Source organism: Hylobates moloch, unplaced genomic scaffold, assembly GCF_009828535.3.
Source record: "Hylobates moloch isolate HMO894 unplaced genomic scaffold, HMol_V3 SCAFFOLD_10, whole genome shotgun sequence".
In the NCBI taxonomy this organism is placed as follows: Eukaryota; Metazoa; Chordata; class Mammalia; order Primates; family Hylobatidae; genus Hylobates; species Hylobates moloch.
Genome location: NW_026652285.1, coordinates 82286716 through 82305395, shown reverse-complemented (window position 1 = coordinate 82305395; position 18680 = coordinate 82286716). Strand labels below are relative to the sequence as shown.

Genomic DNA, 18680 nt, shown 5'->3' with positions numbered 1-18680 from the left:
TCAATTTCCACAGATATCTATGAATAACAAATTAGTAGGAGGAAAGCATGCTTTCAAATCTGCTATAGTTAAATAGAGAAATTTTCTAATAGTCTAATGTGTGGTAGCATGGAATTGAAAAACAGCACTGGACTGCACGTGGAAGTCCTGGGCTCTATTTCCAGTTCTGTCCGTTGTTGTTCATCTTTTATCTCACATTTCTTATCTATAACATGGAGAACACAGCTACCTCACTTCACAGGCTTTCTCAGAAGGCACTGTGGACTCTGAAGTCCAGGCAGGTCTACTTTAAATCCTCATGACCTTGGAAAAGTCACTTACCCCTGCGCTTCAGTATCGCCATGTAAAATGGGGATCATAAAAACTAGAGCATAAAGTGAGACAGATAAATCAATGAGGCAATGTATGTAAAGTATAGTTCCCAGTGCATAGTAAGCTCTCAAACTATGATGGAATAATTATTTCTATCATCATGTGAAAGGGATTTATAAATTATGAAGTGGCATACAAATAGGACATTTTATAAAGAACTCTACATTGTGTAAAAGGATCATCTCTTTGCCTTTCAGATTGCAGATACAAACAGAAAGGTTTACGTCAAAGCTAAAAATAAATCTAAAGTTCCAAAAACTATGGTCCCGATCCTCTTGGAATGTTCTTTGTCTTGTTATTTAAACCCTATTTTAATTCTCAAACAACTTGAGCAAATTGAGTTTGCTCTGCTTTTTAGGAACTCCTGTTACAAGCCATCTATTGATCCAATTTACACGTATTTATTAGTTTCCTACCAAGTATAAGGCACAGTGCTTTGTGTTGAGGATAGAATAGTCCCTTTCCCTCATGGAGCTTAGTGATGAAAAGTGTAATGGGCAGAAAAATAATATTCATAATTATGGAAACATTTAGCATAGCTTGGGTTTGGACATCTACTTGTCAAGAGCCCAAAAAATTCACTTATACCAACAGTGAACTCTCTTTTCTTAATTCATTCCCCTAGTTCGTATGCCCACTTACCATGGTCATACAATCACTTACCATGGCCACACAATAAATTTCTAGTGAAATCTAAAGCCTCTAGTAATGGCACAGACAAGAAAATAAACATCATTACTGAAATACCTGGCAACCTTGATATAAAGCTGTCTTTGGGTTCATAAGGCTTATGACCCAAGGCTGTCTGGGAGTAAAGCCGCCTCACAACTGGTCTTCAGAAGATTCAAAAACCAAGATATTTGAATAAGCATCTGTTCTGTAATTAATTCAGACGTGTGTGTGCGTGTATGTGCATGGTGTGTGTGTGTGTGTGTGTGTGTGTGTGTGTGTGTGTGAATCTCTAGCAAATTTAGAGCTTTTATTACTTGTTTATTACTGCATATTAACTTTACTTTCTAAAGTTCATTCCTTTATTTTCTGGGCAAAAAGGCACATGTCTCTGGGGCTCTAATAATAGTCATACTCACGTCCTAAGTACTATGTTACTGTTTGAATCCTCACTACTAGTCTATGAAATTTATGCTGTTATTACTCCAATTTTTTATAAGAAGAACCTGAAGCACAGGGAGGTTAAGTAACTTGCCCAGAACTACCCAGTTAGCAGAGGGCAAAACCAAGATTTGAACTCCGCACTCTGAGTGCAGAGTTGATGCTTGAGGCCACCAGACTATATGGCTGCCCAATGGCTGTAAGGAGTCCAGAAGGAGACACATCAGAGAAGAGCAATCAACACTCCCCGTGGAAATGGAAAAGGGAAAACAAAAAAAGGATCTGATTTCAAGTTTTGTTGTGGCTGGGTGCAGTGGCTCAAGCCTGTAATTGCAGCACTTTGGGAGGCCAAGGCGGGTAGATTGCTTGAGACTAGGAGTTCGAGACCAGCCTGGCCAACATGGTGAAAACCTGTCTCTACTAAAAATACAAAAATTAGCTGGGCATGGTGGCTGGCACCTGGAGTCCCAGCTACTTAGGAGGTTGAGGCACGAGACTCGCTTCAGCATGGGAGGCGGAGGATGCAGTGAGCTGAGATCGCACCACTGTACTTCAGCCTGGGCGACAGAGTAAGACTGTGTCTCAAAAAAAAAAAAGTAAACTAAATAAATCAATAAATAAAGTTTTATTGTTTTCACAAATTCACATTCAGGTCTGGTGGGGAATGAAAAACAATTATCTCTCAACAACCCTTTAATATTAATTTTTCTCTCTAATGTTTAGGGAATTCAAGTGAATTGCTTAACTTTGAATAGCAATCAATATAGAAAATTTTAATTTGGACATATGAAACAAAAGACAGATATGTTTAATATCACCCTATTCATATTAATATTTATATTTCATCTTCCAATCTGCTTTTAAATTGAAGACAGAGTGGGTCCAACTCTATCTTCCTTGGATATATTTGACCAGATTTTCATTGTTTTAAATGGACTTAAAGGGGAGACGGGCTTAGTCCTAATTCTCAAACTGCCATCCTCCAGACGAGAACCACAATTAGACATTAAAGAAGGTACAGAATGATATTCTCAGTGTTCATTTGATATCTTATGAAAGAAAATTACTGATAATCAGCAGGTCAGCTCTATATTTAAATATAATTCTTTGACTAAATAGAGAGACCAAAAAACTTATTATGCTACAGGTTAATGCAACCAACTTGAAAAATAATTTACAATATCTAGTCAATGTTAGGATGTATCAGGCTAGTAGCCAGTGCTTCTACTCCTAGATATAGATAGAGGTTCTTCCATAGGTACATAAAGAGACATGTATAATAACATTCATGAAAGTATTATTTCTAACGGTAAGAAAAACTGGAAATAGTCTACATTTCCATAATAGAAGATTGAATAAATAGTGATATATTCATTCAATGGAATATCATACAGTAGTTATAAAGAATGAACCAGAGCCACAATGATCAACAAGGACACATCTAAAAACAATGCAGACAGAACAAAGTCAGGAGCAGAAGATACTGCAAAATGATTTACCATTTATAGAATGTCTTTAAACATGCAAAAATAAGGTGTTATTTATGTATATACACATTTGTAGTATAAGTATAAAACCATGCATGGAAATGATGAACAACAAGCTCAAAAATAGTTACCTCTGCGAGATTGTAGGGGAGGAGGGAACTGGGAGAAGTAACAAGAGGGCTTCAATTGTATTTGCAATACTAATTTCTTTTAAAACTATTAAATATCATGAAATGATAAGAATGGACAAAGCTGGGTAGGTGGGTTTTATTATTTTATTATCTTATATTATTCTGAATGCCAGTTCCATGATATCAGGAACTTGTTTTGTTGACTGCTGTATTCTTGGAACCTAGAACAATGCCTGAAACATAGCAGAGCCTCAAAAATTCTTAAATGAATGAATGAATGATTCTCTCTACCATTCTGTATATTTGAAATAATTCTTTTAAAATCAAAATAAAATACAGAAATAAAAATATGAAAAATATTGTGCTTTCTCAGCAAAAAGAAAAAATGGACAAAATAGAAAAAAAAATTAAAAGAGAAAAATATTATGCCTTCTCATAGCACACATATTTATAGCACATATATTTGTAAAATCTGTGTAAAAGGAAAGAAGACTCTTGGGGACCAAGAACAGTGGCTCACACCTGTAACCTCAATGCTTTGGGAGGCTGAGGCAGGAGGATCACTTGAGGCCAGGGGTTTGAGACCAGCCTGGGCAACATAGCAAGACCCCCGTCCCTACAAAAAATATATAAAAAAATAAGTTAGCTGGGCATGGTGGCACACACCTGTAGTTCCAGCTCTTTGGGAGGCTGAGATAGGAGGATCGCTTGAGCCCAGGAGGTTAAGGCTACAGTGAGCTATGATTGCACCACTGTACACCACCCTGGGCGACAGAGTAAGACTTTGTCTCTTAAACAAGGAGGCTTTTGGAGAAATCAAGGCTTAGAGTTTCTAAAATAAAAATACACGTTTAAAGATTGGAGGGAGAGAGGTCTGGGTGGTTTATGTTTGATAAATCTATAGATTAGGATGGTTCATCTTAAATCTATAGAATGGAGCTTTCTAGCTTTATGTTAAGGTAAACAAAGAATGGGTGAAAATCAATAGCTCAATCTGCATGAGCTACACTGTTTTCCAACCAGGCCAAGTATACTTGCTATTCATGCCTAAAGAAACTTTAAAAACCAAAATAGCCCATCACTTGTGTCCTCTGGTCCAAACGTCTTCAAGATCCGTGAGCAGGCAAGGTCTTCCCCAGTACCCTCCCACTCGCCCCCACAGCACAGCACAGCAAACCACACCACTGTGTATCACTGTTGCATGGACTCCAACATTTTGAGGCAGTCCCATAATTCAGAAAAGGCACAAAAAAATACATATGGAGACAAGTCATTTTTCTTGCCATTTTCATTTAACTCATCAGGAAATGGCAAACCACAACAGCATGCACCTGGATCATGCATTCAGTAAGACCAAGACAAACAAATTGAAAAGTACCTCGGAAGTCACCTTGCAAGACAGTAACTTAGAAGTGTACTGGCAGAGAGGGAAAAGACCAGGGTTAGTACATGGCAGTGACACACTTACAGAACACCCTCTAGCCGGGAACAGGTACCAACCACACCAGAAGAGGATGGGAGGGGAAGTAATACCAGGAGGCCATTCTACACCCATGCCAAAACTTTCTCCATCTGATATTAGTTTATTTGTAAGTCTATTCTTTGCAGCAACTAGATACCCTATTGTTCACTAATAGAAATATCAAATAAGCCGTACTTTGTTAATTCAAAACGTTGCTTTCAGCTTCTGTACTTTGAATTAACAAGATTACTTCCCCTCTGTACACAATCAGCTGCCCACAAGCAAGGTCATTGGAGGCCATTTTGGATTTGCTAGAATCTGTAGCCAAATACCCTTTTCTCTTCCCGTAGGATTCTCTGAACCCCAAAGCCGTCTTGTAACCTGTTGTTCCATTAAAAGAAGGTCCTAATCACAGCAGTTGGTTTGTGGAGGCAGATTCTCTGAAACTGGCCTAAGGGTAGTCTTGCCTAGGGAGACCACACAGCCTCCCTCGTCAGAACCCCGGGGGCCTGGGTAAGTTCCTGAGAGTGGGATCATCCGTTGATAGCAATTTTGGGTGATTATATAGGATTATTAGTATGAGCACTTAGGAACTGAAATGATCCTTTAGTTCCTATAGGGGACTAAAAGTCTTACTCAAAGTACAGAAAAAAATGGCCTGACTATGGAAAATGAGATAGGAGGACCAATTTGGGACATCCCTCTCCAGAATTATGGTAATGAGCATGCATTACACTGCTTGGGGCATTTAAAGCATTTATCGGTTTGGGGCATTGATAGCCATAGACTAGTTAGGTGGGATCACACATCTGTGCTTGCTGACTGCTTCTTATATGTAGCACTTAGGAATTATAGTTCTGTCGTGATTGGGCTAACGGCTGGGAGCTGAGAAGTCAGGAGCTCTTTTCTCTCCTTTGCATCTTCACTAGGGTAAAAGTGAGAACCTAGGAGAGAGTTAGGGAAGCACAAGGCATCACTGAGCTTCCTGTAGCATCTGGGGGAACGGGAGGCAAATAGGCTTCCTTCACACACTGAGCGAGAGTATGGCCACAACTCTCAATGCATGTCCTGGTCTGGAAGGGTAATGTGTGCCAGGAACTCTCAGCTTTGGTGTAGCCCAGGAAAACCGACAAGGTCTTCTCTTGTTCTAAGATGAGACAGAGTGGTGGGATGACCTCTCAGTAGTGAAGTCATGGGATGAGAAAGAGAGAGAGAGCACACAGGAAAACCCCACCGAGAGCAGATCCTGTGCTAGAAGTAAAGATGGGGCTGAACATCCAGGAGGCTGTGATTTGGACTCTGGTCAGCATCCCTTCAACTGAGAAAGGCAAAGCAAACCCTCGAGATTTTTATGAGCATCATTGACCCAATGACCCATCACCTTCACTTTCTGAGGCTCAGGTCAGGTTAGGGAAACAATTGGCTGGAAAAATACTGTTTGCCTAACTACAGTCATGTCACTCAGGATGGACTAATGAATCAAAGTTTCCCAGATGGGTTCTTCATGCCTGAAGGAAAAACATCCAAATAGCCCATCATTTGTGCCCACTGATCCAAATGTCTTCCAGGTCCATGAGTGGGCAACCCCACCTTGGAGGCAGTCCCTTTGCAAGGCATCAAGAAGCCCTTTAGGAAACTCGTATTCACTAGTCCATTATGAATTGCATGACTGAGCAGAAATGGTATGAGACCCAGATAAGGAGACATTTCCACATAAGAGAACATTTCCAGATAAGAGAAACCCACAGTATGAATAGGATTGCTGCATCTGGGTGTGTGGTGCGTGCACTGCGCAAAAGCGTCAGACTAAAGGGATGAATGGTAGGGTACTAAAGCCCAGTCCTCTACTCTACCCCGCAAATGTGTGGCTGGTGCAGGGCTGCATCTTCATAGAGGAACAAGGGTGGTTTTTTTCCTAATTCACACAAAGGCCTTGCATAGGTTGGTAAACAGCCTCGGGTAAGTGGGTAGGGGTGGAGATAGTAATCCTCCTGCCTCCAGAATTAGCCAAGAGGTCCATTAATAAGTGAGGCTGGAGACACTCACTGGTGACTCCAATATACAGGACAAAGAAATCAGCCCAGGTGGGTGAAGACTGTGGCAACTAAAGGGAGTACTTTGCTCAAGTTCTGAGCTAGTAACAAATATGACCGGTTGGGGACAACCTTTGGATAACACCACTCCCTGGCTCCCATAAGCCAGGGGCCTCTCTGCATATGACTTTTTATAAAGTGGAAAACTGGAGAGAGCAGGGCCCTGAGCTGAGTCCCTGTGGACAGGACCCCAGAGGCCGCCACAACTCTGATGGGGGCTCGGGGGACACTGAACTTGTTTTGATGGCAAAGATCAGTTTTTCTCACTCAGCAAAACTTCAGCCATAGCTACATTCTATCTTTCTCCTTCTGTCTTTCACTCTCCTCAATATCATTGTGTCTAACACGTCACACTTTATACACATTCCAATGATCAGCGCCTGTCTTGTTTTTAACTCTGCCTTCTCCTTAGAAAGAATAAAAAATAAGAATTATTTTTGCTCAATTCACAAACAACTGTTACTTTCGATGGGCAAACACATGGTTGTGTTCTAATCGCATGACAGGCATTGATTCTCAGGTGTGGTTTATCATCTCCAAAACGGCATGCCAAAATGCTGCCAAGTGGCTTACTGGAAAAAATATTGGCAAATGGAGGTGCCAGGGGTGATGCTGCATAACATGGGGAGATGCTGGGTGTGTAGGTGCGAGCCATTGAGGTGCTTAGAGGGTGGAGAGTCTAAGAAGCCATGTTTCTCTGTGAGAATAGTGTATGTAAATGGAGGCTAGAGACCAGAATGACTTTACCTTTAAGAGAATTAACTTTATGCTTCTACGGACAGGTAAGCCAGTTACACAACTCAACCCCCCAGCAATCCATCTGCTCTCTATTACTATCCTTCTGGTATTAAAGAAAAAGAAAAAATGGAAAAGGGGCCACAGATTGGTTAGGAAAAAAATGAATCTTTGTTCATCCCTACAGGTAAACTTCAACACATTCACCAGTGATCGACACAGATACAGGAGAAAAGTTCCCCTGAATTGGAAGGGCTAGGACAGGGCTCTCACTTGAAGCCTGACTGATGATCATATCTTTGCTTTAGAAGCAATCTGAATTTGTTGTTTTAGATTTGGGTCTCTTAAATGAGCATACAGTGGATTGGTAGATTTTGTCTTGATCCTAAGAATTTTCAACAACAGCAAACTTGGTTCTGTTGTAATAGCAATAACAGTGCAAAACATTTGGCTTTGAATCCAAGATCTAGGGATATTAACAGCTTAATTAGTTAGGTCTCTTTCTTTTTCAAAATGTTTATTTACTGGAAAATATAGAGACAGGAGGCTGCCTCTTTGCTTTGTAAGTGAAGGGCAACCAGCATATTAAAACGCTGATTCCAAGCAGCTTCATTCATGCAAAGGAAAAACTCAACCTGGGTGGCACTTGTTAGGTGGCTGCCAGAGTGTCAGCCTGTGCGCGAAAGAGCTTCCAGCCCTCTGCCTTTATGAAATGAGTGAGAACTGCCTCTACCCTTCTGTATGGAGTATTTTTCCCTATCATCTGCAGTCCAACACAAAAGACATACACAAGTGACAAGTAGAGTGTGCTCAGCAAACACTCGGCGTGGGTCATATGCTAAGTGGTTCTACTTGTTCTTCCCCATCCACATCAGAGTGTGGGGCATCCACTTGGCTAAATTCTACCAAAGCTGCTGATGTATAGAGCAGAGTCACTGGGAGAAAAGAAACCAGACACCTAGAACACCAAGCTTCAAAATGATTTAACCTCCAGAAAATTCTTAAGGCAAACTTTATCCTTTGAAGTGGGGCTTCAGAGAAGGGCTGGTGAAAGTGACTGAGTAGCCAGGGAAAAATCCTACAGGCTCACGAAAGGAGCTGCTGGCTCCCCTACAGTGAAGTTCGGCAGTGGAAATGTCTGCAGCAGCTACCCAGGGCCAGGCGTCATCCCACTGTCTAATACAGCGAACAGCCCAGTAGAATAGCTGCAGCCTAATACAGCAGCTGAGCCAGCGCTCCACGCAGTTCAGGTGTAAACGCAAGGGAAAGCCTGGGAGATGCCAAGTGAGAAGCCAGGCTGCCAGATATCCATTTGCTTTCTTCCTTTCCTTACCGCCATATATTTTGAAAGCAACTTTCAGTATCTGGGCTTCAACTCCAGAAATCCTTTAACTTAGCCAGCTAGGATATAAAAGGCAATAAAGCAGCAGGGAATTCTTACTGTGAACTTCATAGCATTCAAGTTTAAGGTGACCAGATGGTTTATTACCCAAACTGGGACACTTTCAAGAGGGAAACGCAGGCTGGGTGCAGTGGCTCATGCCTGTAATCCCAGCACTTTAGGAGGCTGGGGTGGGAGTATCCCTTGAGCTCAGGAGTTGAAGAACAGTCTGAGCAACATAATGAGACCTCCTTTCTACAAAAAAGTTAAAAAATAAGCCAGGTGTGGTGGCATACGCCTGTGGTCCCAGCTATCCAGGAGGCTGAGGCGGGAGGATTGCCTGAACCCAGGAGGCCGAGGATGCGATGAGCCATGATTACATCAATGCATTCCAGCCTGGGTGACAGAGACAGACCCTGTCTCAACAACAACAACAACAACAACAACAACAACAACAAAAGAGCGAAAGGGGATATTAATAATCACAACACCACAACAGGCATAAGTCAGGACTGTCTCAGATAAACTCGGTAGGATCCTCAACCAACCCAAGCTATTTGTGACTTAAGTGCAGTCAGGGGAGGAGGTGATGACTTCAATATGTGCTAAGAGACTGGTGCCAGAAGACCCACAGGAGGTTGGCATGAATGCTGAGGCTGATCTCCAGGCTCCTGGGACTGTGTAGAGCAACAGTTCCTATGTCTCTAACCGGAGAAAGAAACCACAGAGCAGATGACTTCCTTCACAGTTAATTTGAACGTTATGTGCAAAGTTCCGAGGGCTTGGGGATAGCAGAGTAGCCATGTGGTTTTCAACTGTCATTTTAACTGGCTCTTTGCTGTCAAGCTATGCACATGGGCTTGTTAACAGCCCCAAAAACACTCAGTCTTTTAAGCACTGTGTAACATTGTTAGGGATTGCCTAGAGGGTCGGCTTTGAAGGAACAGCATCTTCATCCTTCTCTAGAGAAATAAAATCTCTAATGGGCAATGGTAGAAATCAGCTCCCAGGTGCTTAGGGATGATTTCAGGGCACTGGCAACCTTATCCCTGCATGGCCCTTGCATGCTGTCTTTCTACACACCAAACATCTTATGCACTAGCCTTGCCGGTCGACTCCAGCTATACTTGGCAGCAAAGGACAAGCTCCCTGCATCATCAGCATTTTTTTTTTTTGAAATAGGCAAAAAGCCAAACCCAGTTCCAGGCATGTGAAACCACATATTTGAAAACTGATATTGGAACCCTAATGCTGACCAGACAACCACATACACATTTGCACCTGAACTGGAATGCCACACGCCACACCGATGGCCGCGCTCAGAGAAGTGAAAGAAGAAAGGAGGAAAAACTTACACTACTATCATCCATTCTCTCGCGCCTTTTAGATTTGTGTGTCTCATAGTCTTCCATGAGGGTCTGCATCAGATTCTTGGGCCGCTGGGTTCCGGCAGCCTCTTCAGGGGCTAAGTCAGGCTGCAAGCTGGGGCCTTCAGTGGTGGGGGATGGAGGAGGTTTGACTTTCTCTATTTTCCCTGAAACAACACGAAGAGAATACCCTTTCTAAGCTTGTCTGCTCATGACTGCTTTTAGAAAGAAAACTGGCAAATAAAAGAGCAACAACCTCTGACACAGAGAGTGGTACCAGAATGACGGTTAAGTGTAGGCCATTTTATTATATTACAGGGATCAAAGCACTTAAGGTTAATGCACAAACCCATCCAAAGATCCCAAGGACACCAAGTTCCAAAAAGTCAGTTAGATCAAACAGGCCCGGCACGCACTTTGCAAATATATGTGGGACGGACCGACAGTGGCTCCAGTTGTTTTGAGATGTGTATTCTATCATAGATCATAGAATTAGACTGTCAGAGGTGGTGGTGCCTTGGAGACTCACAGACCCACTTCTTACCAGATGAAAGAGCTTGAGGCTCTGCCAAGGGAAGGCTGTACTCAAGCCATAGGGAGCCAGTGATGGTACCCAGGCCTCCTGCTTTCCTCACCAGGGTCTATCCTCTATAGCAGAGGAAGCCAATTGTCTGCTGACCTGCCCGGGCTTTTTGTGTGGACAGCCCAGTGTTATAAAACCTTTGAATAAGGAAGAAGTTTGTTCTTCTCAGTTCGCCCCGGTCTTACACTGGCCAGCTTCATTCATTTACCTCACCTGCTGGGGTCCTGAAACATTGGAGTTTGAGGCCCCCCAGACCTTAAGAAGTGTACACCAACAGAGGCAGTGGAAAAGGTGCACACCGGCCTTGGGAATGAGGAGATTTTAGCTCTTGCAATGTCCTCCAAGAATCCTCAGGATGGAGAGATGAGGTCAGCGATTAATTCAACAGTGGTGTGGTGACTCTATGCACCCTCACCAAGACCATTTCCATCCCTCCCTCCCAAGAAATGCCTGGCCCTGGCTTCTGGTCCTTCAAGGGGTGGGTTTATTGACACAGAGCCCCAGATGCACTTCTGGGAAGTATCTTCAAGTGCAACAATTATGATTTTTCCAATTATGCCCTTTGTGGTTGACGCGGCTAGAACCTGTGAACAAGGAATGTGGAGAAAACACACAAGATAAATGGGGCTTGCATGGCCCCGTTTGGGAGGGGAAAGGGCCATTTGACCTCTTCCAGCTCCAAGCCGAAGGGGACTCACCTTTCTTCATCTTACATCCCAGGCTTCTAACTTGGCAACTGCCTGATGCAGCAGGAATCATAAGTGAAGCCTGGTGTCCATGTTTCCACGTGGGCTGCTTAGCCCTTTACTGGCACAACCTCTTTCTGATGAGAGATACAAAGTCCTGGGGTCCAGGAAACCCAGGTTTTTAACTCCTGCTCTTCCAGTACTTGGCTACGTGACTGACTATAGAGCATCATTTCATATTCCCACTTCAATCGTGGGCTGATCACTTAAATTCTCCTAGCTTTAACTGCCATAGCGGTTAAATGGGAATTTTGCAAGAAGTTATCTTTGAGGTCTCTTCTAACTCAAACATTTTGCTATTCTATCAAACACATTTGGCAGGATATACCCTTCTTGATTTTTTTTAAGGTATTTAGCTGTCACACTTGGGGATTAGGTGGAAAATAGGTTTTAATATACAGAAAAGGGCACTCCATTTCATGGCCACATTACCTTAATAACAGTGAAATTTGTTGCTTTGATCTAAATTACTCAGATAACTGAAAAGTCTTTTGATATTAACAGTACAATAATAAGTATTTCAAAATCTCCAAGTTCACTAGCAACGGTTTCTATTTTTTATTACAGAAATTAGGTAATGCTATGGTGACCCCTATAAACATTATAAACATCATCCAGAGTAAACATTTATCAAGATTTTAGCATAATTGGCTCTTCCTTCCTTCCTTAGACTTGCTGAATTATTTTAAACCAATCCCAGACCTCAGGTCACCTCATTCCTGCACGCTTAGTATGTATCTCTGAAAATTCCGATTGACTTTTTAATTGAAGGCTTAAGAAACAATACAGCACAGTGGTGAGCATGCAAGCTCTGGAGCCAGCCAGTTTGGGCTTGAATCCATGACTTGGCAGCCAAATCACTTTGGGCAAGTTACTTACTCTTTTGATATCTTAGTTTCCTCATCTGTAAAATGGGTATGATGATAAGGGTACCTACCCTCAGATACTTATTATGAGGACAAAGTTAATACTTATAAGATTAATATTCAGAACAGAAAGCATCTAATGATTCTAGCTACCATTTACTTGGAATCTCAAAGAATAATATGACTATAGGGTGAGATGAAAAATTTCATGCATACTCTGCATAAAATTTTTGCATCTCTTCTGGGACCAGAAATAGACACCAATTACCAGGTTAATTTTCATCATTTTCCAGTTGACCTCTCAAGTGTCCAGATCACTTTCCACCAGCGTTAAACACCTAGAAAGCACAGTCTAGATTCATTGCTTCTAGCTTCTCCCTTTCACACACAGCACAGTGGAACTCCTGTTTATATTTCTGTGAAGGCCATTTTTCACATACTCACTTTAATCTTATCTGGTTATTGAAGCTTTTGTCTTCTCAATTAAGCTATAAAGTCATCCTGAGGACAGGGGGGTATGTTTCACCTGTCTATGAATCCCCTTAATTCATTTGAATGTAAACTCCATTAGGGTAGAGCCTTGCCTGTCTGATCATTGCCAGATCCCAGCAGTAGCTGCGGTACATGGCACAAGGTAGGAAATTCATGTTTGTTGAGTAATCAGTAAGTCCATTATGAAATATACATAACAACTACAAGTAAATGCTTATGGATTGGGAAAGAATCTCCCATAGAGAATCAGAGGAAAGGCTTAAATGCCTTCACAAAAATATATGAATTAAAACATTTTAGGTCTACAGAATCACAGACTCAATGGCTTTGTAGTAACAAGCGGATTTATTCATCACTTCTTTTGTAGGCTTCATGTCATTTGAGCCTTGCAACAACCCTGGAATGTAGTTAGGGTGGATGTCATGACACCTGGATGTTATGACCACAGACGCTCAGATGCCAACTCCAGCCCAAGTTACAAGAGATAGTAACAGTTACAGTCTGGAGCCCAAACCCAGTGTTGATGATGGCTGAATTAAATGATGGGATGTATGCAGAAGAATGTTGTAAAGAGGGTGAAGGATTACTATAGAGAAGTGGTCAGCCATTAAACATCAAAGACACTTCCTGCTTATTGATGATTTCATCCCTTGAGCAAGTTTTTCCAGTTCTAGCCACTAGAGGTCAGATATAGCAGGAAAGAAAGGCTGGCTTAGCAGTTCTGGAGCAGGGGCTTCCAGGGACAAGCGGGCTGAGAATGGTCACTTTGGATAACTGAGCCCATGTTCTGGTTCTATCTATCCCCTTAGGAGAGGCTATCATAGGTCCCCAGAGAGAGAAGACACGATGCCTCATCCCCAGACTTCCGGCCATCATTCTGGTATCAAGGGAAGCTAGCTCAGCCAGGCTTCTCTGCTGGGCCCTGTGATCTCTGGCGATCCTCCCCAAGTATGGTTCAAACCAGGCACCAGAATTCTGGATGCCATCTTAGGAATCACACAGGCTGCCAAAAGGCTGGAGAGAAACGTGTTCCACACCTGACAACTTCCTCAGAGGTCCAGAGTTTGCAGCCAGAGCTCCTCTCCATTAGGATGGTGACAGCACTCCGGATGCTCTTCCCCTAGTAGTGGACACTGCAGACAGCACCACTGTTCGGGTCTCGAAGATCGTTACATGAATGTGATGCAAATAGTCTGTGCCACAGGCCTGGGAGCTCAATCACATCCTTTTTCATGACCCCATAAGGCCCCTTGAAGTCCCTTGGCCCAGAGGACATGCCCCATTAGACTCCCCAACCCATGATGGTTATCTTTGGTACTTCTTTTTCACTGCTCCAGTGTACATCTCACCCAGCACTTCCCCAGTAACCCCAGGTCCAGCTTTGCTTACTCCCTCAAACTTTGCTCTGCTATGGGTTTATTCACCTGTAATGATTCAATAGCTTGTGATGCCTGAAATTTGCCCCATTTTCAACAAGAACATCCTGCCATCCAATTCCTCACATGCACTGAACACTCTATAGAACACTTTTTTTTTCTTTCATTTTTTTGAAACGGAGTCTTGCTCTGTCGGCCAGGCTGGAGTGCAGTGATCTTGGCTCATTGCAACCTCTGCCTCCCGGGTTCAAGCGATTCTCCTGCCTCAGCCTCCTGAGTAGCTGGGATTACAGGCACCCACTACTATGCCCAGCTAATTTTTGTATTTTTACTAGAGACAGGGTTTTACCGTGTTGGCCAGGCTGGTGTCGAACTCCTGACCTCAAGTGATCAGTCTGCCTTGCCCACTCAAAGTGCTGGGATTACAGGCATGAGCCACCATGCCCAGCCAGAATGGCTCTTTTGAAGGACCTCAGTCACTATCCCTGAACAACAACATGAACATACAGTGCCATGTAGACCTCAGGGCAGATCTGTATTGGTCTTGGCTGACGGCCAGTCCTGACATTTACAGAGCAGGGAACAGGTATAATGTGACCTCTATAACGAACATGAGGAACCACTAGAACAATGTTAGACTGAAATTCTGAGCGGAGGATAGGAAACATTTGAGTTTATTTCATAAACGTGATTATATTCAAACTATTCCATCTGGAGTAATTTTAGACTTAAGCCTTTGAAGGAGTTTGAGGGTAAGTGGCTTCACTTGTTTGACTCCAAAGATGTGTTTCTAACATTGTGTCCTGTGACCTTAGCTTTGTAGGCTAGTACTTGATGCCTCAAAGAAAAAAATCTTTGGTCAAATTAAGCTTGGGAAACACTGGGTTAAAGAAAACAAGGAGGGAGAGAGGGATTTGTTTACCAGAGGACTTCTGATTTTAGTGCTAATATGATTGTGAAGCTCTAATTCAGGAATGGGAGTGCAGCATTTCTCAAGTTTAGTTAACCAGAAAACCTCACTTCATAGAATCTATTAAATACCTCAAGAAAAAAAGCCAGGTGCAGAGGCTCATGCCTGCAATCCCAGTACTTTGGGAGGCTGAGGTCAGAGCATCACTTGAGCTGAGGAGTTTGAGACCAGCCTGGTTAACATAGTGAGACCTCATTTCTAAAAAATTTTAAAGTAAGTAAATGAATACAGAAGGTGGGCAGGGGGGGAAAGAAAAACAGTTTAGGAAATACTGTTGTCTGATGTACAGTAGTTAACCAGCTTCCAAGGAACTTTTCTGGCCCAAGTTCATTTAATAATTAAGTATGGGAACAAAGCTCATGTACAAAAACATTCAGCACTGTGTTTTTTTAACTACACCAAGATATCTTCCTATTGAAGAATGGTTAAGTTAGCTATGGCTCATTTAGGCAATGAAGTATTATTCAGCCATTATAAATCATGTTTCAGACTCTCAAACTTAGAGGAATGGTTAAGGTCGTGAGAAAATATTCAAACTATACTAAGAGAAAAAGCAGACTGCAGAAGTAGATATATTGCAGGAGTTCAAGAGTGCAGGCGGGAGAGCCAGACTGCCTGGGTTCAAATCCTAGTTCACCACTTATTAACTGTGTGAAAGAAAGCAAAAGTGCATGGCACATGGCAGACACTCAATCAGCATAAGATGAACACTATATGTTGCCTCCTGTGGTGGGCAGAACAATGGCCTCACCAACAATGTCCAAGTCCTAATCCCCAAAACCTGTAATATGTTGCTTTACAGGTAAAAAGAACTTTGCAGTTGTGATTCAGTTTAGGTACTTAAGATGGGAAAGCTATCCTGAAATATCCACTTGGGTCTGATGTAATTGCAGGAGGAAACCAGGAGGGTCAGAGAGAGAGAGAGAGATCTGAAGATGCTGCACTGCTGGTCTTGAAGATGGAGGAAGGGGCCATGAGCCAAGGAATGCAGCATACAGAATGGAAGAGGGAAGAAAGTGAACTCTTCCCCAGAGCCTCTAGAAGGAACACTAGCCACTGACACCTTGCTTTTAGCCCAGCCTTAGTTTATTTGCGCTGCCATAAAATACCACAGACCAGATGGTTTGAACAACACGCACTTATTTTCTCACAGTTGTAGAGTCTGGAAGTCTAAGATCAAGGTGCCAGAATGGTCGGTTTCTGCTGAAGGCTCTCTCCCTGGATTGCAGACAGCTGCCCTCTCGCTGTGTCCTCACACGGTGGGGAGAGAAGCTGTCTGATGTCTCTTCTTACAAGGGCATTAATCCTATCATGAGGGCTCCACTCTGTGACTTCATGTAAACCTAATTATATCCCAAAGGGTCCACCTCCAAATACCACCACACTGAGGGTTGAGGGTTAAGACTTCAGTATATGAATTTGCGGGACGGGGGTCTCAGTTGAGACCAGGCTGGTCTCAATCATCCTTCTGGATTTCAGGTCTAACTTTTAAAAAGCCAAAAATGGGGATTCCAAAAGTTCTGAAAATTATTTTGGTCAGATATTTATCCATAGCAAATGAATTTCAGACTTCTGCCTTCTAAAGCTATAAGATAATGCATGTGTATTTTAAAAAATTATTATTATTAGAGACAAGGTCTCGCTATGTTGCCCAGGGCTTGAATTCCTGGGCTCAAGAGCTCCTCCAGCCTCAGCTTCCCAAAGTGCTGGGATTACCGGCATGAGCCATTGTGCCTAGCTAAATGCATATTTTTTAAGCTACTATTTGTGGTAATTTGTCACAGCAGCAATAGAAACGAATGCAAGTATCAACCCAATATTGCCTTCCATGCACCTATGGGCGTGGAGAAAATCTAGAAAGGTGGCTATTCCTGGGGGAGTAGGATTATGAATCACTTTTGATTCTTTTTACATTTTTTTCTACAATAAGCACAAATTAATTTTTAAATAGAAAACAAACCAGAAAAGTTTTCTTGTAAATATTATTAGCCCATGCTGAGAAAAGCAGATAAACCTGCTTGCTTTAACCTTTATGGACTAGGCAGATCCACAAGCCCTTCCATCATCCCAGGCAGTGCATACCCAGAGGAGCTCAGAAGGAAAAAAAACTATTCATCTCTGCAATGGTGGCGCTCACAAGACTATAGCATTGCAAGGTAGACTAAGGAGCAAGGAAGCCCAAAGAGTTTCACTCCAAACTAGCTAGTTTAGTCCCATCATGAGTGGGAAAGCATAAATTGGTGTTTCCTGTTTATTTATCATAAATAGTTATACCACTCTGTGGTCCAGAGAAAGCAAGCCATGCCTTGGCTGTGCTTCTGGATTTTCCAGGCCAGACAGATTTCCCTTGGGCATCTGTGGCGGGCTGTGCTGACAGGAGGGAGAGAAAAGAATCTGCAATTCCTCCCACCCAAAGAACCCGAGAAAGGGCTGCATGCACTCAGAATACAGCTGTTGTCATCCCTGACAGCCCAAATCTTCCTTCTGGATTTCAGGTCTAACTTTTAAAAAGCCAAGAATGGGGATTCCAAAAGTTCTGAAAATTTTGGTCAGATATTATGATTTGGGTGATTATTACTCTCTCTGTGCGTGAAGTCTGAGGTCTTAAATCAAAGAGCCTTTGTTTCCACATTTCTCAAAAGAAAAGAAGAAGCCATCACCCACTCGTATTTAAAAACCAAACTGAACCGAACAAAAGCACCCACCAGAGGACACGCCTAAGCCGGGGCCTCCTTCAATGACCTCCTTTCTTCACACAGCATTGGGATAAGGTTGCAAACATCTAAAGCGACCCACAAGTCACCAGAAAGAAATGAGCTCAGACTTGCATTTTCAATTTCGTTTCCTCTCAGTACAAGGGAACATCCTGCTTGTCAGCCCCAGAGTGCATGGAATTGTGCAGTTCCAGCTGTGACCTGCACACCAAGAGCTGGTCCCTTCTTCTTTCATCTCCTCCTTTGAAGGCCCCAGGGGTGGGAGAATGTGACGATATGAATCTTCAGATTATAAACCTAGCTCAGAAATGAGAAATACCCCTGCTTGGCAAATAAGTCTGAGAAACTGTCAAATATTATTGCTTAAAGGTAAGTTGGGTTGTTGGATGAGTTGCTGATATTGGGTTTATCCCTATGAACACAACTGGAAGACTTTGAAAACTCTAGAAGGAAAGAAAGAGCTCTGCTCTTACAGGGCAAGCAGGGTTTAAGGCCAAAAAGGAAAAAAAGTTAATTAAAACAGTAGGAATGAAAATTATGGTGAATAGTAATTCTCCACCAAGATCCTCTCGTTAAATACATTTCTACTAGCATGGTGGGCTTGGCTGTGTGAAGATTACCTCCCCCCAAAAGGAAAACATTTTTATGGTAATACATGTAATTTTATTCACTCAATACATTTAATGATGGACTTTTTTACTCTTTAGTTTTTCGAATCATAAGGGACTACTGAAAACTCATTATTCCTGACCTCAAGTTTCTAAGAGAAATGTTAATTCTAAGGAAGTAACTGAA

At 42.5% G+C, this 18680-nt stretch overlaps 1 protein-coding gene across 6 annotated transcripts in view; it reads right to left on the bottom strand.

Moving 5' to 3' along the window:
- The window catches only part of PALM2AKAP2 (PALM2 and AKAP2 fusion), a 533392-nt gene that overhangs the window by 5916 nt on the left and 508796 nt on the right, over positions 1-18680 (bottom strand). For 4 of the 6 annotated variants that reach the window (XM_058445343.1, XM_032164831.1, XM_058445342.1 and 1 more), the window contains one exon: positions 10127-10305. The exons of 1 other annotated variant lie outside the window; for it this stretch is intronic. In XM_058445343.1, the coding sequence (XP_058301326.1) occupies positions 10127-10305 (179 nt within the window). Of the gene's footprint in view, positions 1-4478; positions 4518-10126; positions 10306-18680 lie in introns of all 6 variants that reach the window. One more of the 6 variants, XM_032164830.2, reaches the window with a different exon arrangement.